The 16,925-nt window shown below is 29.2% G+C and overlaps 1 protein-coding gene across 1 annotated transcript; it reads right to left on the reverse strand.

Moving 5' to 3' along the window:
- Positions 1-8,950: 8,950 nt before the first annotated feature.
- On the reverse strand, positions 8,951-12,830 carry LOC135954016 (uncharacterized). Its single transcript, XM_065504061.1, has 2 exons — positions 12,734-12,830; positions 8,951-9,768 (listed from the first exon to the last, which is right to left on the reverse strand). Exons 1-2 carry the CDS (start codon positions 12,828-12,830, stop codon positions 9,356-9,358), a joined length of 510 nt encoding a protein of 169 aa, XP_065360133.1. The 3' UTR covers positions 8,951-9,355.
- Between the last annotated feature and the right edge of the window lie 4,095 nt (positions 12,831-16,925).

Consider the following 16,925-nt stretch of genomic DNA (forward strand, 5'->3'; position numbering starts at 1 on the left):
TTTATATTTTCTCGTAAAAAAATATATTTTTTCGTGGATTTGTTATTATAATTCCGAAACTATTGAGACGATTGAAACGCCATATATATGAGACAATTTGTACATAGCATGGGGAAAATGTTTTCAAAATTCAATCAATCAAAAGAAGAACATTAACTACACAATTTTATGTATATCAAACAAAAAACTAAAATTTTGTGAAAATTAGCGAATTCACTTAATTGTGAATTAATTCGAAAAGAATCAATCGATTTTTATGATCGATATATCATTCTGTTGGTATTATATGTGGCTTTGCGATAAATTTCAGCCGTTTTCGATTTTTCATGAGTTTTCTAAAACAAAAAATTAGCTATTTTCATGTAAAAAATATATTTTTTGCTTAAATTTGTTATTATAACTCTGAAACTACTGAGCCGATGGAAATGCAATATATAAACGTATTCTACGTCAACTTTTCTATAAATTTATTTTTTAATAACATCGGACTAAACGTTTTTGAGTTATGAAAAGACTAACACCTCAACAACGTCTCCAAATTTTCTCCATCTTTGGATTACTTTTTGGGGTTATGTAAAATCCAAAATCTTCGTAGATAAGCCATCAAAAATTCAAGACTATGATGCCAAAATTACTCGCATAATTCGAGATATAACGTTAGCAATGCTGGATAATGAATGGTCGAAAACACCTACAGGGAGCCTAAAAAAATAGTAAACACCACAAATTATTTGCTTTTTTTAATATAATGAAAATCCTAAAATCTATTCATCGATTACAATTTAAAAGTTTCGGTTTGTTGGTGATTGGGATGAATAATTTTCTGAAAAAAAATTATTTAAGTCAGACTATAATGATTTTAAAAAAAATCAAAAAATTCACTGGTGTTTACTCAATTTTGAGGCTCTCTGTACGTGGTCGATACAAGATTTGAATCAATATACATATCAGAGATTGTTATTGCGGATAATATATATTGTAAAATATTAGGTGTATGACTTAAAAATGCGGCATTTTTTTAATTTTTTAGCTTTTATTTTTAAACATTTGTACAACATAAATTTATTCAAAGTATTGGTCATTGTTATCTATAACCTTTTCCCAGAACTGCTCATCTTTTTAGGTCAAGAACGAATCAAGCCAATTTCGGATACTCTGTTACAAAGTGAAGCGTCGCTCAGAGAGAGCATGTTGCATCGATAGAAGCAAATAGTAGTCGAATGGGGCAAGGTCTGGACTTTTAACGGGTGAGGGGAAACTTCCCAACCACTTCTTTCTAAACAGTTGTAGCAACATGTGGATGAGCGTTGTCATGATGGAATATTAGGGTTTTATGTCTGGTCGTTTTTCGGCCAATGCTCGTTTCAAACGTATCAGTTTCGGTATGGTCTGTGATGGTATGGCCAGATTTCAGCAGCTTATAATAGATATGAACATTTTGCTACCACCAAATACAGAGCATTACCTTAACGCCATGGATATTTGGCTTTGGTGTCGATTCGTCTGGTTGTCCCGGCTTGACATACGATCTCTTACGCTCCGGGTTATCGTAATGGAGTCATTTTTCATCGCAAATAATTATTCGGTGCAAAAATAAGTTTCTTTTATTGCGTTCAAGCATCATTTGGGACATGCAAAACGGTCTCTCGGCTTAGGTTTCCAATTTCCCAGCTTTTGAATGAATCCTGCTGCTCGCAAATATTTTGAAATTGCTGATTGTGTAAATCCCAATAATTTTACAAGCTCTTGTTGAGTTTTACAACAATCTTCATGGAGTAAAGCCTCCAATTATTGGTCTTCAAACTTATTTGGCTGTCCTGAGCGATCTTTGTCTTCCGTATCAAATCACCACTTCTGAACCCCATAAACTATATCTCGCACATTAAAACCGATGGATAATAATTTTGTGATTGGGAATAATTTTGTTGGGAAAAATATAATTCCCCGCAGGCAACACTAGCGGCCTAGTAAGAACATGAAATAACTAGAACTAAGTTTAGTTTTCGGTACAACAAGTGTGTGCGCTTCGGTCGCGTCGTATTAAATTGTGTATGAAGGTGTATAAATGAATGTGAATGTCGAACACGTTTATAAAAGTTTTCATTTATTTGTATCATGTTGGTTGGTTGGTTTGGTTGTTGGCTGTTCGTTCGTTTGATGGTTTATTTTTCTTTAGCGATTCTTTTATTATTTGTTTTGGCATTAGCAATTGATTTAGGTAAAATTGTTGTTTAGAACATCTGAAAAGTGATCGTATTACAAATTTAATTTTATTGAACGCATTTATTGGTGCGTTTTTATTATCTTGTCTGACAACATACATAAATGTTATAGCAAAAAATATTTAGAAGAAAAAAATGGGTGGGGAGAATGGTAGGTTTGTTTGTTTATTTATTTATTTAATATTTCCTGGAATTACCCAATTTAGTTATGAAAACAACTGCTACAAGTTGCCAAGTAAAAGTATTTTATTTGAGTTTCCTTCACAGTTTTTATTATTTTTTTATTGTAAATGTCAGACAATGATATTTTAGCAAACAAACTTACAAACCCTATTTTATAGTTGATAATTGCTTTAAATGTCTTTTTTTTGGGGGAATGTTGTCGTAAATAGAATAAAGAACATTCAATTTCAGTTTTATTTTTGTGAAATTTTCTATTAAGATTGATAGAGGGCGGTTGCTTGTCTGTTAAACATTTTATTGATAATGATTTTAGTCTTGTTATTATTTATGCAAATATTTTACAATTGTAATTGCTTTACTCGTTTGGTTACTAATTAAAGGTTTTAATTTTAAATATTACAAAGGTTTCAACAATGGATTGCTGGCTAGTATTTAACGATAAATCTTTGATTATGCTGCATTATTAAATTTGCATATTAGCATTTAGTTAAATTTGTATATTTATTTGTGTGTTGATACTACTTTAAAAAAAAGATTTATTGATATTTTTAATTTGTTGATCTTCTTTAATTTCATATGCATACATTTAACATACAGTGGGTCAATTTTAAATTAAGTTATGAAAAATTACCATATTCATAGAATAAATTATACATAGCAGCGTTACTGAGAGACAAAAAACATAAGACTGTTGTCAAAATTCTAAGTCTTGCTTGAAGTAAATCAATGTGTTTTGTTGTGTCAGATATAAAATTTGGGAGTCTAAGATATTCCCAGCAACCGTCCTTTCTGCACACAGTGGAAAACGTGTAAGTGCGGGATTTTTTTTTCAAATTTTTAGCTTTTATTTTGAAAGATTTTGTACAATATAAATTTATTCAAAGTACACAGAGAAAACAGATTCGTGATAGCGGAAACTCGTGACCGAATTTTACAGTTGTGGCTACAAAATTTTAAAAGGGGTAACAAAAGTTTGGCTGTCTTAAACGAAATTCCTTTTTGTCAACTGACTTTCTGTTGATAGAACCGAAAAATTCTATGTGTGCAACCAAATCATTCGATTGGCAACAAATTCGGTTGCTATCACGAATCTGTTTTCTCTGTGTATGTATGTATATGGATTCCGCTCCAAATGAACTGCTCATCTTTTGAGGCCAAGAACGAATCAAGTCAATTTCGGATACTGTGTTCTGAAATGAAGCGTATCCTAGAGAGATTGTTCTGCATCTATCGAAACAAATAGTAGTCGGACGGGGCTTGGTCTGGACAATAAAGCGTGTGAGACAAAACTTACCAACCACTTCATTCTAAATACTTTTTAACGGGTATTGCAACATGTGGCCGAGCGGTATCATGATGGAATATAACGTTTCATTTCTGTCCGCATATTCTGGGTGTTTTTCGGAAAATGCTCGCTTCAAACGAATCAGTTACATTCGATACAGTTTCCCTGTGATGGACTAGTCAGATTTCAGCAGCTCATAACAGATTGGACTTAGCGTAATGGATATTTGTCGTTGGTGTGGATTCGGCTGGTTGGTTGGGCTTCACATACGATCTCTTACGCTTCGGGTTATTGTAATGGATCCATTTTTCATCGCAAGTAGTTATTCGCTACAAAAATGGTATTCGTTTATAGCGTCATTTTGGACATGCAAAATCGTCTTTCAAGGTCTCTCGGCTTTTGAATGAATACTGCTGCTCGCAAATGTTTTGAAATTGCTGCTTGAGTAGCTCCCAATTATTTTGCAAAGCTCTTGTTGAGTTTTACAACAATCTTCATGGAGTAATGCCTCCAATTCTTGGTCTCCAAACTTTTTTGGATGGCCTGGGCGATCTTTGTCTTCCGTGTCAAAATCAACACTCCACAGCCATCACCAGCACGTTGAAACCGATGAAACACATTCACCATAAGCTTCGGTGAGCAATCGGTGTGCTTCAGCACCACTTTTTTTTAATTTAAAGAAGTAAAGCAAAACTTCGACGACGCCTTGTTGCCACAAAATTCGACATTTTCGAAGCAACAAAAACTTTGTTGTTTACACTATAATGTTCAATAACTAAGTGAAAATAAATGACAGATATGTACCCTTCAAAATGACATATAAGTTATTTAAAACAAAAACCCTGTTCAAAAGATACGTCATTTATTGTAAATCTCGCATTTTTAAATCATACAACGAGAAAAAATTAAATAATTGTAAAAAATTTTAAGCAAACAGATTAATTTTACTTATTCTAAGTTTTGTATAAAAATCTCAATTTACATAAAAATGGACTTAGCATGTTTGTCATTTCATTTCCAATTTGATGAAAAATTAAGGCTCCGCCCGTCCGTACTGTTTATAGTCCAAAATCGAAACTTATCCAATTTTTTCAGTTTCCCCACTGTGGCAAGTAAAGGAAGTGTAAAGATGGAATGACCTGACCAATATCCTATTTTTTAATCGGTCTAGAGAGTATCTTACAGACTCATGAATATTTTTTAGCAACATTATTATTATATTTGCCATCCCACTGTGCCGAATTTATCATACACGGTATAATTTCTTTGATCTTTACACAGGAGGATTTATTCAATTAACATTTTAAATTACAAAAACTCTTTTAAGAATAACAATACCAAGAGCCGCCGTCAGAGCGGCACAATATTTTGGAGAGATTAAAGAGAGCTAGAAAAATAACATATACACGCAGAGAAAAAATATAGTTGGGCATGGTTACTGTAACCATTTCAATATTGTTACAAGTTTTTTAACTATATTATAGTCACAGTAACCATTTACATGATTGTGGTAACCATAATATGTTTAATTTTCGATTAACATGATTGTATCAATCATATATATGGTTACAGTAAACAAATATATGTTTGTGACAACCATTTATATGATGAAGGACTTATCATATTATGTTGCACTCGGCTTAAGGCTTATCATAATCTGAGAACAACATATTATGATAAAATTATTCATCATAAATATGGTTGCCACAACCATATATTTGTTTACTGTAACCATATATATGGTTGATACAATCATGTGAATCATAAATTAACCATATTATGGTTACAGCAATCATGTAAATTGTTACTGTGACAATAATATTGTTAAAAATCTTGTAACACTATTTAAATGGTTACAGTAACCATGCCCAATTATATTTTTTCTCTGCGTGTATGGGAGATTTCATGTGATCCAACTTTTGAAACCGATGTCTTCCGATCGGTATGAAGAACCCAAGAACTTTCTGAGTTAGAGGGGGGTCAAAATTTGACATTTTGGCCAAGCAGGTGTTTTTTCTCATCCATATAATTTATTACCTATTTCGAAAAAAATTTAAAAAAATATATTTTTAATAATTAAAATAATATTTTTTTTCAAAATATGCATAAGTTGTTGATGATAGTTCGAGGTATAAAATTAATTTATGATGACGTTTGACCAAATTAGTTACTAACATTTATTTTTCATATAAATATTTTTTTTCAGGTATTTAGTATTTTCTTTAAGATTTGTCTAATAGTTTTGGAAAATTTTTAAAAACCTATTTTTATGTCTGTTTTTTATTTAAAGATATACAAGAATTTTCTTCGCCTCTTCTCCCTTCTAGATAATCTGTAAATAATGACTGCAAACGGCACTTATTTACGAGTGCCTCTTTTAAAAAAAAAGAAAAAAGTATTCACCCAATGTAAATAAAACTCGCAATTAATTTATTATCAAAATAACAGGTATGTAAATACCTTAAAAAAGAACATTATCTAGAATATTGAAGTTATCCAAAAAAAAGAAAAAAAGCGAACGTTTAAATGAACTGAAGTGAAATAAAAAATTAGTAATAAATTAAAATGAATGTGTGTGCGTGTGTTTGTAGATTTGTGTTATACATTTAATGCGAAAGAACACCCACTTTTACGATTTTCTCAAAGTCAGCTCGATGATGATGGGTGTTTGTTTATACAATTATTATTGACAGTAAAAGTTAATTATATATTGGCCATAATAATGTGACGTGAATCAATTAATGGCACATAAATAGAAAATCATGTGAATGATAAGCATTAATCATGCTATATTGATTGTTGTTATTGTTTGTTTTCACGAAACTTAAATAAAATGCCTGGAAACAAGATTTTAAATCCTGAGAGATACAACAGATTAGGAATACTTTTACTTTAATATCTAGATATACAAGTATACAAGTATGTATACAAGTGTTAAAATAATAATTATAAATCATGTGTTTTTTTTTGTTTTTATTTAGGAAAAACTTTTATTTGCCGCATCGTAAATTGTGTGGTTTATTATGTTTATTTCAAACCACTTTGATCGAAAATTATTTGAACTATAAAGTGGGTCATTAAAGATTAGTGGACACAGACATACATACATTTAGGGTAATTCCATTTTATTTCGACTTAGGTTGGATTTTTACCATCACTGCTTTTATTTAAATTCAAAGTAATCCGAATTGTCCAATTTTTCTTGACTTTGGCGCATAAATCAGGCTGAATTTGAACGATGGCAAGTGATATGTTTGCTTTGGCAGCCGATGTGGTTTTCCATAGACTTAAGAAACCGAAATCGCACGATCTCGGTGGCCAGTTCACATTACCTCCCCGTGAGATGACCATGCCCTTAAATCGCTTGTGCTGAATGTTCAATGTGTCATGAGCTGTATGGCACATGCCATTCGTGTCAATATCATCCAATTCAGGCCAAAAGAATTTGGTAATCATCGACCTAAAGTGACCGTCATTGACGGTAATGGCCTGAACTATGTCGTAACGCGTCGTTCTCAAAGAAATATGGACCGATGTCGCCAGCCCAAAATCAACACTAAACTGTGACCTTTTCGGAATGCATTAGATGCTTTTGGATCACATGTGGGTTGGTATCGTTCCAAATTCGACAAATTTGCTTGTTGACGTAACATTCATCCAGAAATAGGACTCATCGCTGAAGATGATTTTTGATGAAAATTAGAGTCAGTTTCCAACTGCTCGATGGCCCATTCAGCGAACACTCGTCAATGTCTATAGTCGTTTACCTTCAGCTCCTGGGTCAGTTGAATTTTATAAGTGTACAGGCCCAAATCACGAAGCAAAATTCAGAAAGTTTTGGTGTGTGAAAGGGCGAGTTCTTGTGAGCGACGCGAAATCGACTCCCTTGGATTCTTCTGTACTCTCTCACGTATAGCGGCAATATTTTCGTCGTCGTATGGGTGTTTACTTACTGAAATTAATCCACCACACTGCGAATAATCCTATCGGTAGGACCATTATTTCGACATTCATTTTGATGAAACAATTTCATTTGCACGTATTGTTGAATGCTTTATCCGTCTATTGTGATTTCGCAAAATAAACAGAATAACTCACAGCCAGTTCGAAAATGTAGCTTCAACAATATGACTGCCATCAACTCTCAAAGTTCGGTATTGAATGTTGAAATCTCATTATGACCCGAAGTATTGACCACAATTACGCCGACAGCAATTTACCAGTATTGCTACCGGTATCGACGAAGACTTTTGATTTCACATAACGATCTAGGTGATCCGTTGACTGCGTTGTAATTTATTGTTGCTCTAATTTAATGAAACTATTTCAAAACATATCGCCAAGAGTTCAAATGTTCTATTTTCATATTGCAAAGCTTGAGAATCGTAATAAAATTGGCAACCTACAAATCTTGTCCAACTCCCATTTTCATAATCAATTTAAAATTTCTAAAGGTAGGTTGAATCGACATTAAAACATTGTGATTTCCTAAAATTACAACATAGTTACAGTCGAGTTAATAAAGGGAGATATGTATGTCTTTTCAGACAGCATTAGGTGGCCGATGAGTTTCAATAATAAATCTCCAAAGGCTGGCAAGTAGAAGAGAAGGTGGTTCGTTGTCTCCTTCCCCTTCCGAGAAATACTTTTCTCAATCCGTCATAAATACAATATATCTCATTATGCATAGGTATTTGCATCAAAAATATACAAATCGCAGAAACCTTTAAATTATAAAAGAAATTTATTCAGTTCTATAAACGATTATAAATTCATGATTTTTAGTTTTGACGTCAATAATTATTTTTAATTGAAAAAAGAAATCAATAAAAAGTATCTGTAAAAAAAACTTTAATTTGACCAGCTAACACAAACATAAATATTTAGTTTTATTGTGAAATATTTCTTCAGTAATAAACCAAAATAATGCATAAATATTTTTTATCTTTAATAAAAAAGTTTTGCAAAAAAATAAAAACAATTTAACCATCTGTTAGAAATAAATGCCACAAAATTTAATAGTCCAAATGTTTACACAAATACCCTAAAACTTGTTTAATAAACAATCACAAATGGTATTAATAGTGTTAATTTAAAAATGACTTAATAAACATTTGCATATCTTAAGGCGGCTTCAATCAGACTTAAAATTGCTACAGGTCTTTAAAAACAATAGTTCAATTAACTATGTATTGTATTATATGTTTCTTTTTATTTTAAGTAATAAAAAAAAATGTTCCCATCAAATATTTCAAAAAGAGTTCTAAAATCTATTAAATTTTTTTTTTTAACAAAAATGACAAGTTTTATTTTCATGTTCTTAACAAAAGTTGACACAATAATTAGTTGCTTAATTTTTCACATCAACGAAAAATATAAAAAAAAAATCAAAAACAACAAATTAAATGTGTCTAAAATGTACATATGTATGACAATTGAATTTAAATTAAATTAGGCATGCAAAATTAATGAATGACTCACTGAATAGAAGTAATCAATCTTAACAAACAACATGTCTTTAGACATCAAGTGATTAAAAGAATTTACAATAAGGCAAGACATATTAAATTCTAACAAACGCACAATTAACTACATAAAGTACCCAGTGAGTAATTTATGTATGTATCTGATTAGTAATTAATTATGTAGCTAATTTATAAAATTTTCATTCATAACCCCTATAGCTATAAGTCACACGATCTCTTTCCCGGCTACCATAATGATCGTTGGTGGTTTTTGGCAAGCCATAGCTGTTGGTGTTAGTATAATAACCATAACCCAGATTACGTCTGCCGCTATAGTTAGGATCCAAGTAGCCATAGTATTGTTGCAAACCACCATTACCTCCATAGCCGCCATAACCTCCATAACCTGAACCGCCTAGAATATTAGTACCTGTTCCAGTTGTTGGGGGATAATAGTTGTTATTTGGATAATAGCCTCCGTTGTTTGTTATGGGATACTTTCCGGTACTGGGATAAAAGCCGCCATTTGTATTATAATTTGGATAATAATTGGGTCTATTGTAGTTGGGATAACCGTTATTGCCATAACCAAATAGGCTACCAAGATTCACAACTGGAAAGGATAAACAGAATAATTAATAAAAATTATTTTCATTATAATATAATTATTATATTATGCCGAATTTTTGAGCAATTCTTCCTAAAAATATTATTTTTACTATATTTCTAACAAATGTGTCTTTGTGAATTGTATGTGTAATATATAGCATTTTTCATAAAAACACAACCATTAATGGGAAATAGCCAACTCAGAGAATTACTTGTACCTTCTCAATAATGATTTGACTGCCATGTAGTTAAGTTTGCACAAAATGTGATGTCCCGCATTTGCATGTAAATCATGGTTTTTATGTCTTATGAAACAGTTACATATGTTGGCAATAATTCATCATGTTTATTATTTTAATTTTATTTTTTTACTATTTTTAAAAAATAATAAAAAAATGTCTATTTTAATACAATTGTTTTAATGTAATTGCAGAAATTTGCCCCTAGCAACGAAGGGGAGGGGAATGGTGACGTCGGGATATAGTTTTTTATTTGCTAAAAGATGTGACTTAACAATTAAACATTTTTCAGAAATTCCACTTTTTTCACATATAAAATTTTTTTGAAAAATTTTATTTTTACTGTTCGAAAAATCGAACAGCAGAGGGTTAAAGACTTTTGAAAAAAATTGTTTGTCATAAAATTTTTTTCACTAATAAATTTAAAAAAAAAATTAAACAATTTCGAAAAAAAAATAATTTTTTTTAAAAAATTTTCAAAAACAATTTTGAAAAAAAAAATAATTTAAATTTGGTTTATCTAAAAATATTTAAAAAGAAATCTTAAAAAAAATTTTTTTAAATAATTTTTTTCATTAATAAATTGGAAAAATCATTGGAAGCTACTCAAGCAGCAATTTCGAAACGTTAGCGAGCAGCAGGATTCATCCAATAGCAGGGAAATTGGGTACAAGGATTGGGTACACCCGAAGATTAAGAGATCGTATATGAAGCCCGGCCAACCAGCCGAATCGACACCAAAGCCATGTAATTCCCTATATTCGGTGGAAACATTCGTTTGAAGCGGGCATTGACCGGAAAACGGCCAGAATGTGTAGCCAGACATGAAACTGTAATATTTCATCATGACAACACATGTTGCAATACCTGTTAAAAACTATTTAGAATGAAGTGTTTGGGAAGTTTTGCCTCAGGTGCTTTATAGTCCAGGCAGTGCCCCGTCGAAACACTATTTGTTTCGATCGAAGCAGAACTCTCGCTCTGGGAGTCGCTTCACTTTGGAATAAAGTATCCGATATAGGCTTGATTCGTTCTTGGTCTCAAATGATGAGCAGTTATTTTTGATCAGAATCCATATGTGACCAGAAAGATGGGAAAAGGTCATAGCTAACAATGACCAGTGAATACATTTATATAGTACAAATGTTTCAAAATAAAAGTTAAAAATTTTAAAAAATCCCGCATATTTAAGTCCTATATTCAATAATTTTTTCACAGTTTCAGAAAAACATTATATTTTAACGTGTTTAATTATTTAACAAATCCAAATGAGATCAAATTTTTATATGGAAATTTTGTTTTATAAATCCTTGACAAATTTAAAAACTGTTTATGAATATGGGGTGGTATGAATGTCTTTTGTTCTTTTTGTATAAAACTTAAAGTAAATTAGTTTCAGACGATAACAGATTGTTCTAGAGAACTTAGACTGTATGTAAGTCTAAATAAAATTTCTATTCATAATTCCATTTGTTCATTAATGTCATGTTAATTTTCCTGATTTATTTAATTTAACAGAAAAATTCACAAACATAACACACATTCGACAATATTTTCCATTTTTCAATTTTTAAAAACTTTCAAATATTATTAATTAAACTAATAACATATATTTAGAAATCGTTATTTAGAAACCGATAAAGTAACGCTAAAACAATGTTATCGAAAAATGTTAACATATCGCACTCATTCAACAATACTGTATTAACTCAAAATTTTAAAATGTTCAGTTGAGGGCAAAAACTGTTTGTGATTACATTTTAAGAGAATTTGAAAATACGAATACATCATATTAAGCAAATTCCATTTGAAAATATATTTACATTGTTTTTCTTTAAAATTTTTGCAATTATTGCAAAATAAATCTATTTTTTGAGTTAATACCATTTTTCTAAAACATTCTCGATATTTTTTTTGTATTATTTTATCAACAAAACAGTATCAACTCAAAATACAACCAAATTTAAATAAAACAATTTGATTATTTTTAACTTGAATAAAGTCTCAATTCAAAATAATAAATTTTTTTATGAAAATATACGATGTTTTTCTATTTAAATTTTTGTATTAACTCAAAATAATATTTTTTTGTTGATACAAGGTATAGTCACTAATTATCACGAAAATGGTCTCAAATGTGGTTTTCGAGATGAAAGAGTAATCGAAATACGTTGAAATTTTTACAGTAGATAGATATGGATGTTGTTAGTTGATTTCTTGCAAAAAGTGAATTTGTAAAAATTTTGAGTTAATACAGTATTGTTGAACGAGTGAGATATTTGTTTAATTTGTTATGATTTTGTTAAATGAGTATTAAAACAAAACTAAAAAACATGAATTTAGCAAAAATTTTAATTTGGAGTTGTGACCAAAAAAGTGGTAAAATTTCTTGTAGGGCAACCCAATAATAGATCATGTGTTCCAGACTTAGCTGTGCAATATTTGACGTATTATATATATATTGTTAGAAAGACAATAAAATAATGATTTCTTTAGAATTCTATAGAATTAAATGGAAACATTTTAAACTTTTTATGAGGTTTTTTCGATTTTTTTAAAATTTCGTTGATCGCATATATTTATAGACGTGCAATACCAATGGTACATAAAAAAAACCTTTGGTAAAGCGAAGGTTAAAGCACGGGTTAGAGTTATCCGTGACGCATTAATAGTTTCATTAGTGTTAAGCCCTTTAGCTTAAAGTTGTCAAATTCAAAAATATATACTTACATTTAGCCGATGTAGCTGATGTTTGCAAATCAGAAATATTTGTGTTATCGACTTCATTATCCTTATTAATTGCTGCAGACCAGGAGTTACAAGCCATGCAAACTAACAGCTAATGAGAGGAATGAATGAAAACAAATTTTTAATTAAAAATTGTATATACTTGAATAATTTTCTAGAATAGCACAGCACAAACCATTAATTTGAACAGAATTAAATTGAAACTCATTATTTTAAAATAAAAACACACACAAACAAAAACAAATACTAAATTAAATACAATTGCGTTTTTTATTTTTACAAACTTGAGAAACGGCTAAACCAAAAGACGTTCAGAACAATAATAATGCTGATTTCCAGAGTGGAGTTGTATTTATATTTTGTAGTTTTCCGGATGAGTTGGTGAGTGATTATTATTTGGCAGGTGAGTTTAGTTAAATTGTTTATTACTCACGTTTGGTTTGTTATTGTTTTTATTTTTTTATTTTTATTTTTACAAAACATCATCAATGAAATACAAACTTCTTAAAATAAGGTGTATTATTGTTTATTTAAAGTACATAGTACGTACATATTTAAAAGTACATAAATATTTTGAATGTTTTTCTTAAATTGTTTCTAAATTTTGTATTATGTTGAAAATTTAAAATAAATTTAAAGTTAATAAGCTAGGTGTCAATGCAAATAAAGTTTTGTAGATTAAACTCAACCTTTAACATATTTTGCAGTAATATTTCAATGTTTTAATGTCATTGAAATCGATATTTACTACAATGCGACACATATTATATGTTATTCCAAATATTATAAATTTTAAACATAAACATTCAGTGATGGACAGTTTAATACGCACAGAAAAAAGTTTCAACTTAAATAGAATGAATTGATTTCATTGATTTTAATTTATAAATAATTTCTTAAATAGTATGATTTTTTCATATTTTTTGTTTTCATACAAAATCTAGGAGGCCATAGAATAAACACATAGAACGGATGGAGAGAGTAATATATGTATATGGAAATATATGTATATATGGGTGATACAATAACAAAATACATGCAATACATTCTCATGAATTAGGTTTTTGACAACAGACTTACGTTTTTGGCTCTCAGTTACCTATCTAGTGGTTGTCTATGTAGGAGGCTTTATTTCAATTTTCATTTACATATATTTTTATGTTATTCAAAAATGTTTGAAATTTTCCTTGGAAAATTTATTATTTTTTATGATTTTCAGCTAGAAAATGAGAAAATTACTAAATTTTTTGAAGAAGATAAAATGCTCTAATCCAAATGGATGTTTGTTTAATGATATTTTTACATTTTAGGCTTTTAGATACATCTTGAAAGATTGGCTAATATAGGGCTATTATACAAAAATATCTTACCTAAATCGTTAGCTAATGCAATTGTAATGAAATTTATTATAAAATATAAGCAAATTTGTGTAAAATAAGCTAAAATTTCCTTCATGTAAAATTTTATAATATTTATGAACATGTTCTTAATCTGAATGGAAAAAGTTTGGGAAAAAAAGTCAAGTTCAATTAATAATATTTATTACAAAATTCATTCCAATTATGAATTTCTTTTTTCTGTGCGATCGTACTATTTTCTACACTATTTCATATTCAAAAGTACCGTAGTAATTCTGTTACTTGTTTGATATTTTCAAACAATTTCTTTTTGATTTAAAAATAAAATTTGCTTCATTCTGTTATTCGCTATTTGATATAATCAAGTTCATTCATATCATTATACCCACCAACAAATGGGGGCTATATAGATTTTATCATTCCGTTTGTAATATATCGAAATATTGGTCGTAGAACCAAAAAGTATATACATATATCCTGGGTCGTCATAAGATTCTAAGACGATCTAGCTATGTTAGTCAGTCTGTCTGTTGAAAACACATAGGGCCCAACGAAAGGAGCTAGTAGGCTGAATACTCTCTGTTGATAAGGTTTGTTTGGAAAATGGGAAATATCGGTTTATGATTTCAACTAGCCCCATATAAATTTCCCCGGAATATTGTTTGAGCAGTCGTAAATATGTTGATTGATTATGCGGCAATCCTGATAAAATAAATTCTAAGTACTCTGAAATTATACTGTAAAGCTTGGCCAAAATCGGACAACATTTGTCTCAAGCTCCTCTTCAGAAAATGACTTGAACATTCATAATAATTAATATAGTGATGAAATTGGACATAAACGAGTTTTATATAAACATAAATCTTTCTACCAACTTTTGTGAGGCCACAATTGGCCCTACTAGGGGTTATATCAGATAAATATTTTATAGTCGATAAATAAGTTATATATAATGATATAACTGATTCAAGTCCCCATAAAAGGCCAAAACTACAGCCGAATATAACACTATTACTTGTTTTTATCTTATTTTCTTCCGTTTTCTTCCAATTTAAATATTTTTAAAAAAGTAGAGTGAGAAATTTAAAATAATTTGTATAACAAGTCTTTAACAGGATTTTCAAAATCTTGTGTATAGCAGTTTCTATAGAAAATCTTGTGTATGACAGTATTTTCTATAAAAATCTTGTTTATAACAGTTTTTTCTATAGAAAATCTTGTGTATGACAGTATTTTATATAAAAAATCTTTTGTATAACATTTTTTTCCATAGAAAATCTTGTGTATGACAGTATTTTCTATAGAAAAGCTTATGTATGACAGTATTTTCTGTAGAAAAGCTTGTGTATGACAGTATTTTTTATAGAAAATCGTATGTATACCATTGTTTTCTATAGAAAAGCTTGAGTATAATACAATTTTCTATAGAAAATCTTGTGTATGACAGTATTTTCTATAGAAAAGCCTGAGTATAACACAATTTTCTATAGAAAATCTTGTGTATAACACAATTTTCTATAGAAAATCTTGTGTATAACAGTATTTTCTATAGAAAATCTTGTGTATAACAGTATTTTCTATAGAAAATCTTGTGTATAACAGTTTTTTCTATAGAAAATCTTGTGTATAACAGTTTTTTCTATAGAAAATCTTGTGTATAACAGTTTTTTCTATAGAAAATCTTGTGTATAACAGTTTTTTCTATAGAAAATCTTGTGTATAACAGTTTTTTCTATAGAAAATCTTGTGTATAACAGTTTTTTCTATAGAAAATCTTGTGTATAACAGTTTTTTCTATAGAAAATCTTGTGTATAACAGTATTTTCTATAGAAAATCGTGTGTATAACAGTATTTTCTATAGAAAATCGTGTGTATAACAGTATTTTCTATAGAAAATCGTGTGTATAACAGTATTTTCTATAGAAAATCTTGTGTATAACAGTATTTTCTATAGAAAATCTTGTGTATAACAGTATTTTCTATAGAAAATCTTGTGTATAACAGTATTTTCTATAGAAAATCTTGTGTATAACAGTATTTTCTATAGAAAATCTTGTGTATAACAGTATTTTCTATAGAAAATCTTGTGTATAACAGTATTTTCTATAGAAAATCTTGTGTATAACAGTATTTTCTATAGAAAATCTTGTGTATAACAGTATTTTCTATAGAAAATCTTGTGTATAACAGTATTTTCTATAGAAAATCTTGTGTATAACAGTATTTTCTATAGAAAATCTTGTGTATAACAGTATTTTCTATAGAAAATCTTGTGTATAACAGTATTTTCTATAGAAAATCTTGTGTATAACAGTATTTTCTATAGAAAATCTTGTGTATAACAGTATTTTCTATAGAAAATCTTGTGTATAACAGTATTTTCTATAGAAAATCTTGTGTATAACAGTATTTTCTATAGAAAATCTTGTGTATAACAGTATTTTCTATAGAAAATCTTGTGTATAACAGTATTTTCTATAGAAAATCTTGTGTATAACAGTATTTTCTATAGAAAATCTTGTGTATAACAGTATTTTCTATAGAAAATCTTGTGTATAACAGTATTTTCTATAGAAAATCTTGTGTATAACAGTATTTTCTATAGAAAATCTTGTGTATAACAGTATTTTCTATAGAAAATCTTGTGTATAACAGTATTTTCTATAGAAAATCTTGTGTATAACAGTATTTTCTATAGAAAATCTTGTGTATAACAGTATTTTCTATAGAAAATCTTGTGTATAAAAGTATTTTCTATAGAAAATCTTGTGTATAACAGTATTTTCTATAGAAAATCTTGTGTATAACAGTATTT

The sequence above is a fragment of the Calliphora vicina genome, chromosome 3 (assembly GCF_958450345.1).
Source record: "Calliphora vicina chromosome 3, idCalVici1.1, whole genome shotgun sequence".
In the NCBI taxonomy this organism is placed as follows: Eukaryota; Metazoa; Arthropoda; class Insecta; order Diptera; family Calliphoridae; genus Calliphora; species Calliphora vicina.

Coding starts and splice junctions, on each gene's coding strand:
- LOC135954016 (XM_065504061.1), bottom strand. CDS start 12,830: ATGGCTTGTAACTCCTGGTCTGCAGCAATTAATAAGGATAATGAAGTC. Junction 9,769..12,733: donor ATCAGCTACATCGGCTAAAT/GTAAGTATATAT, acceptor TATCCTTTCCAG/TTGTGAATCTTGGTAGCCTA.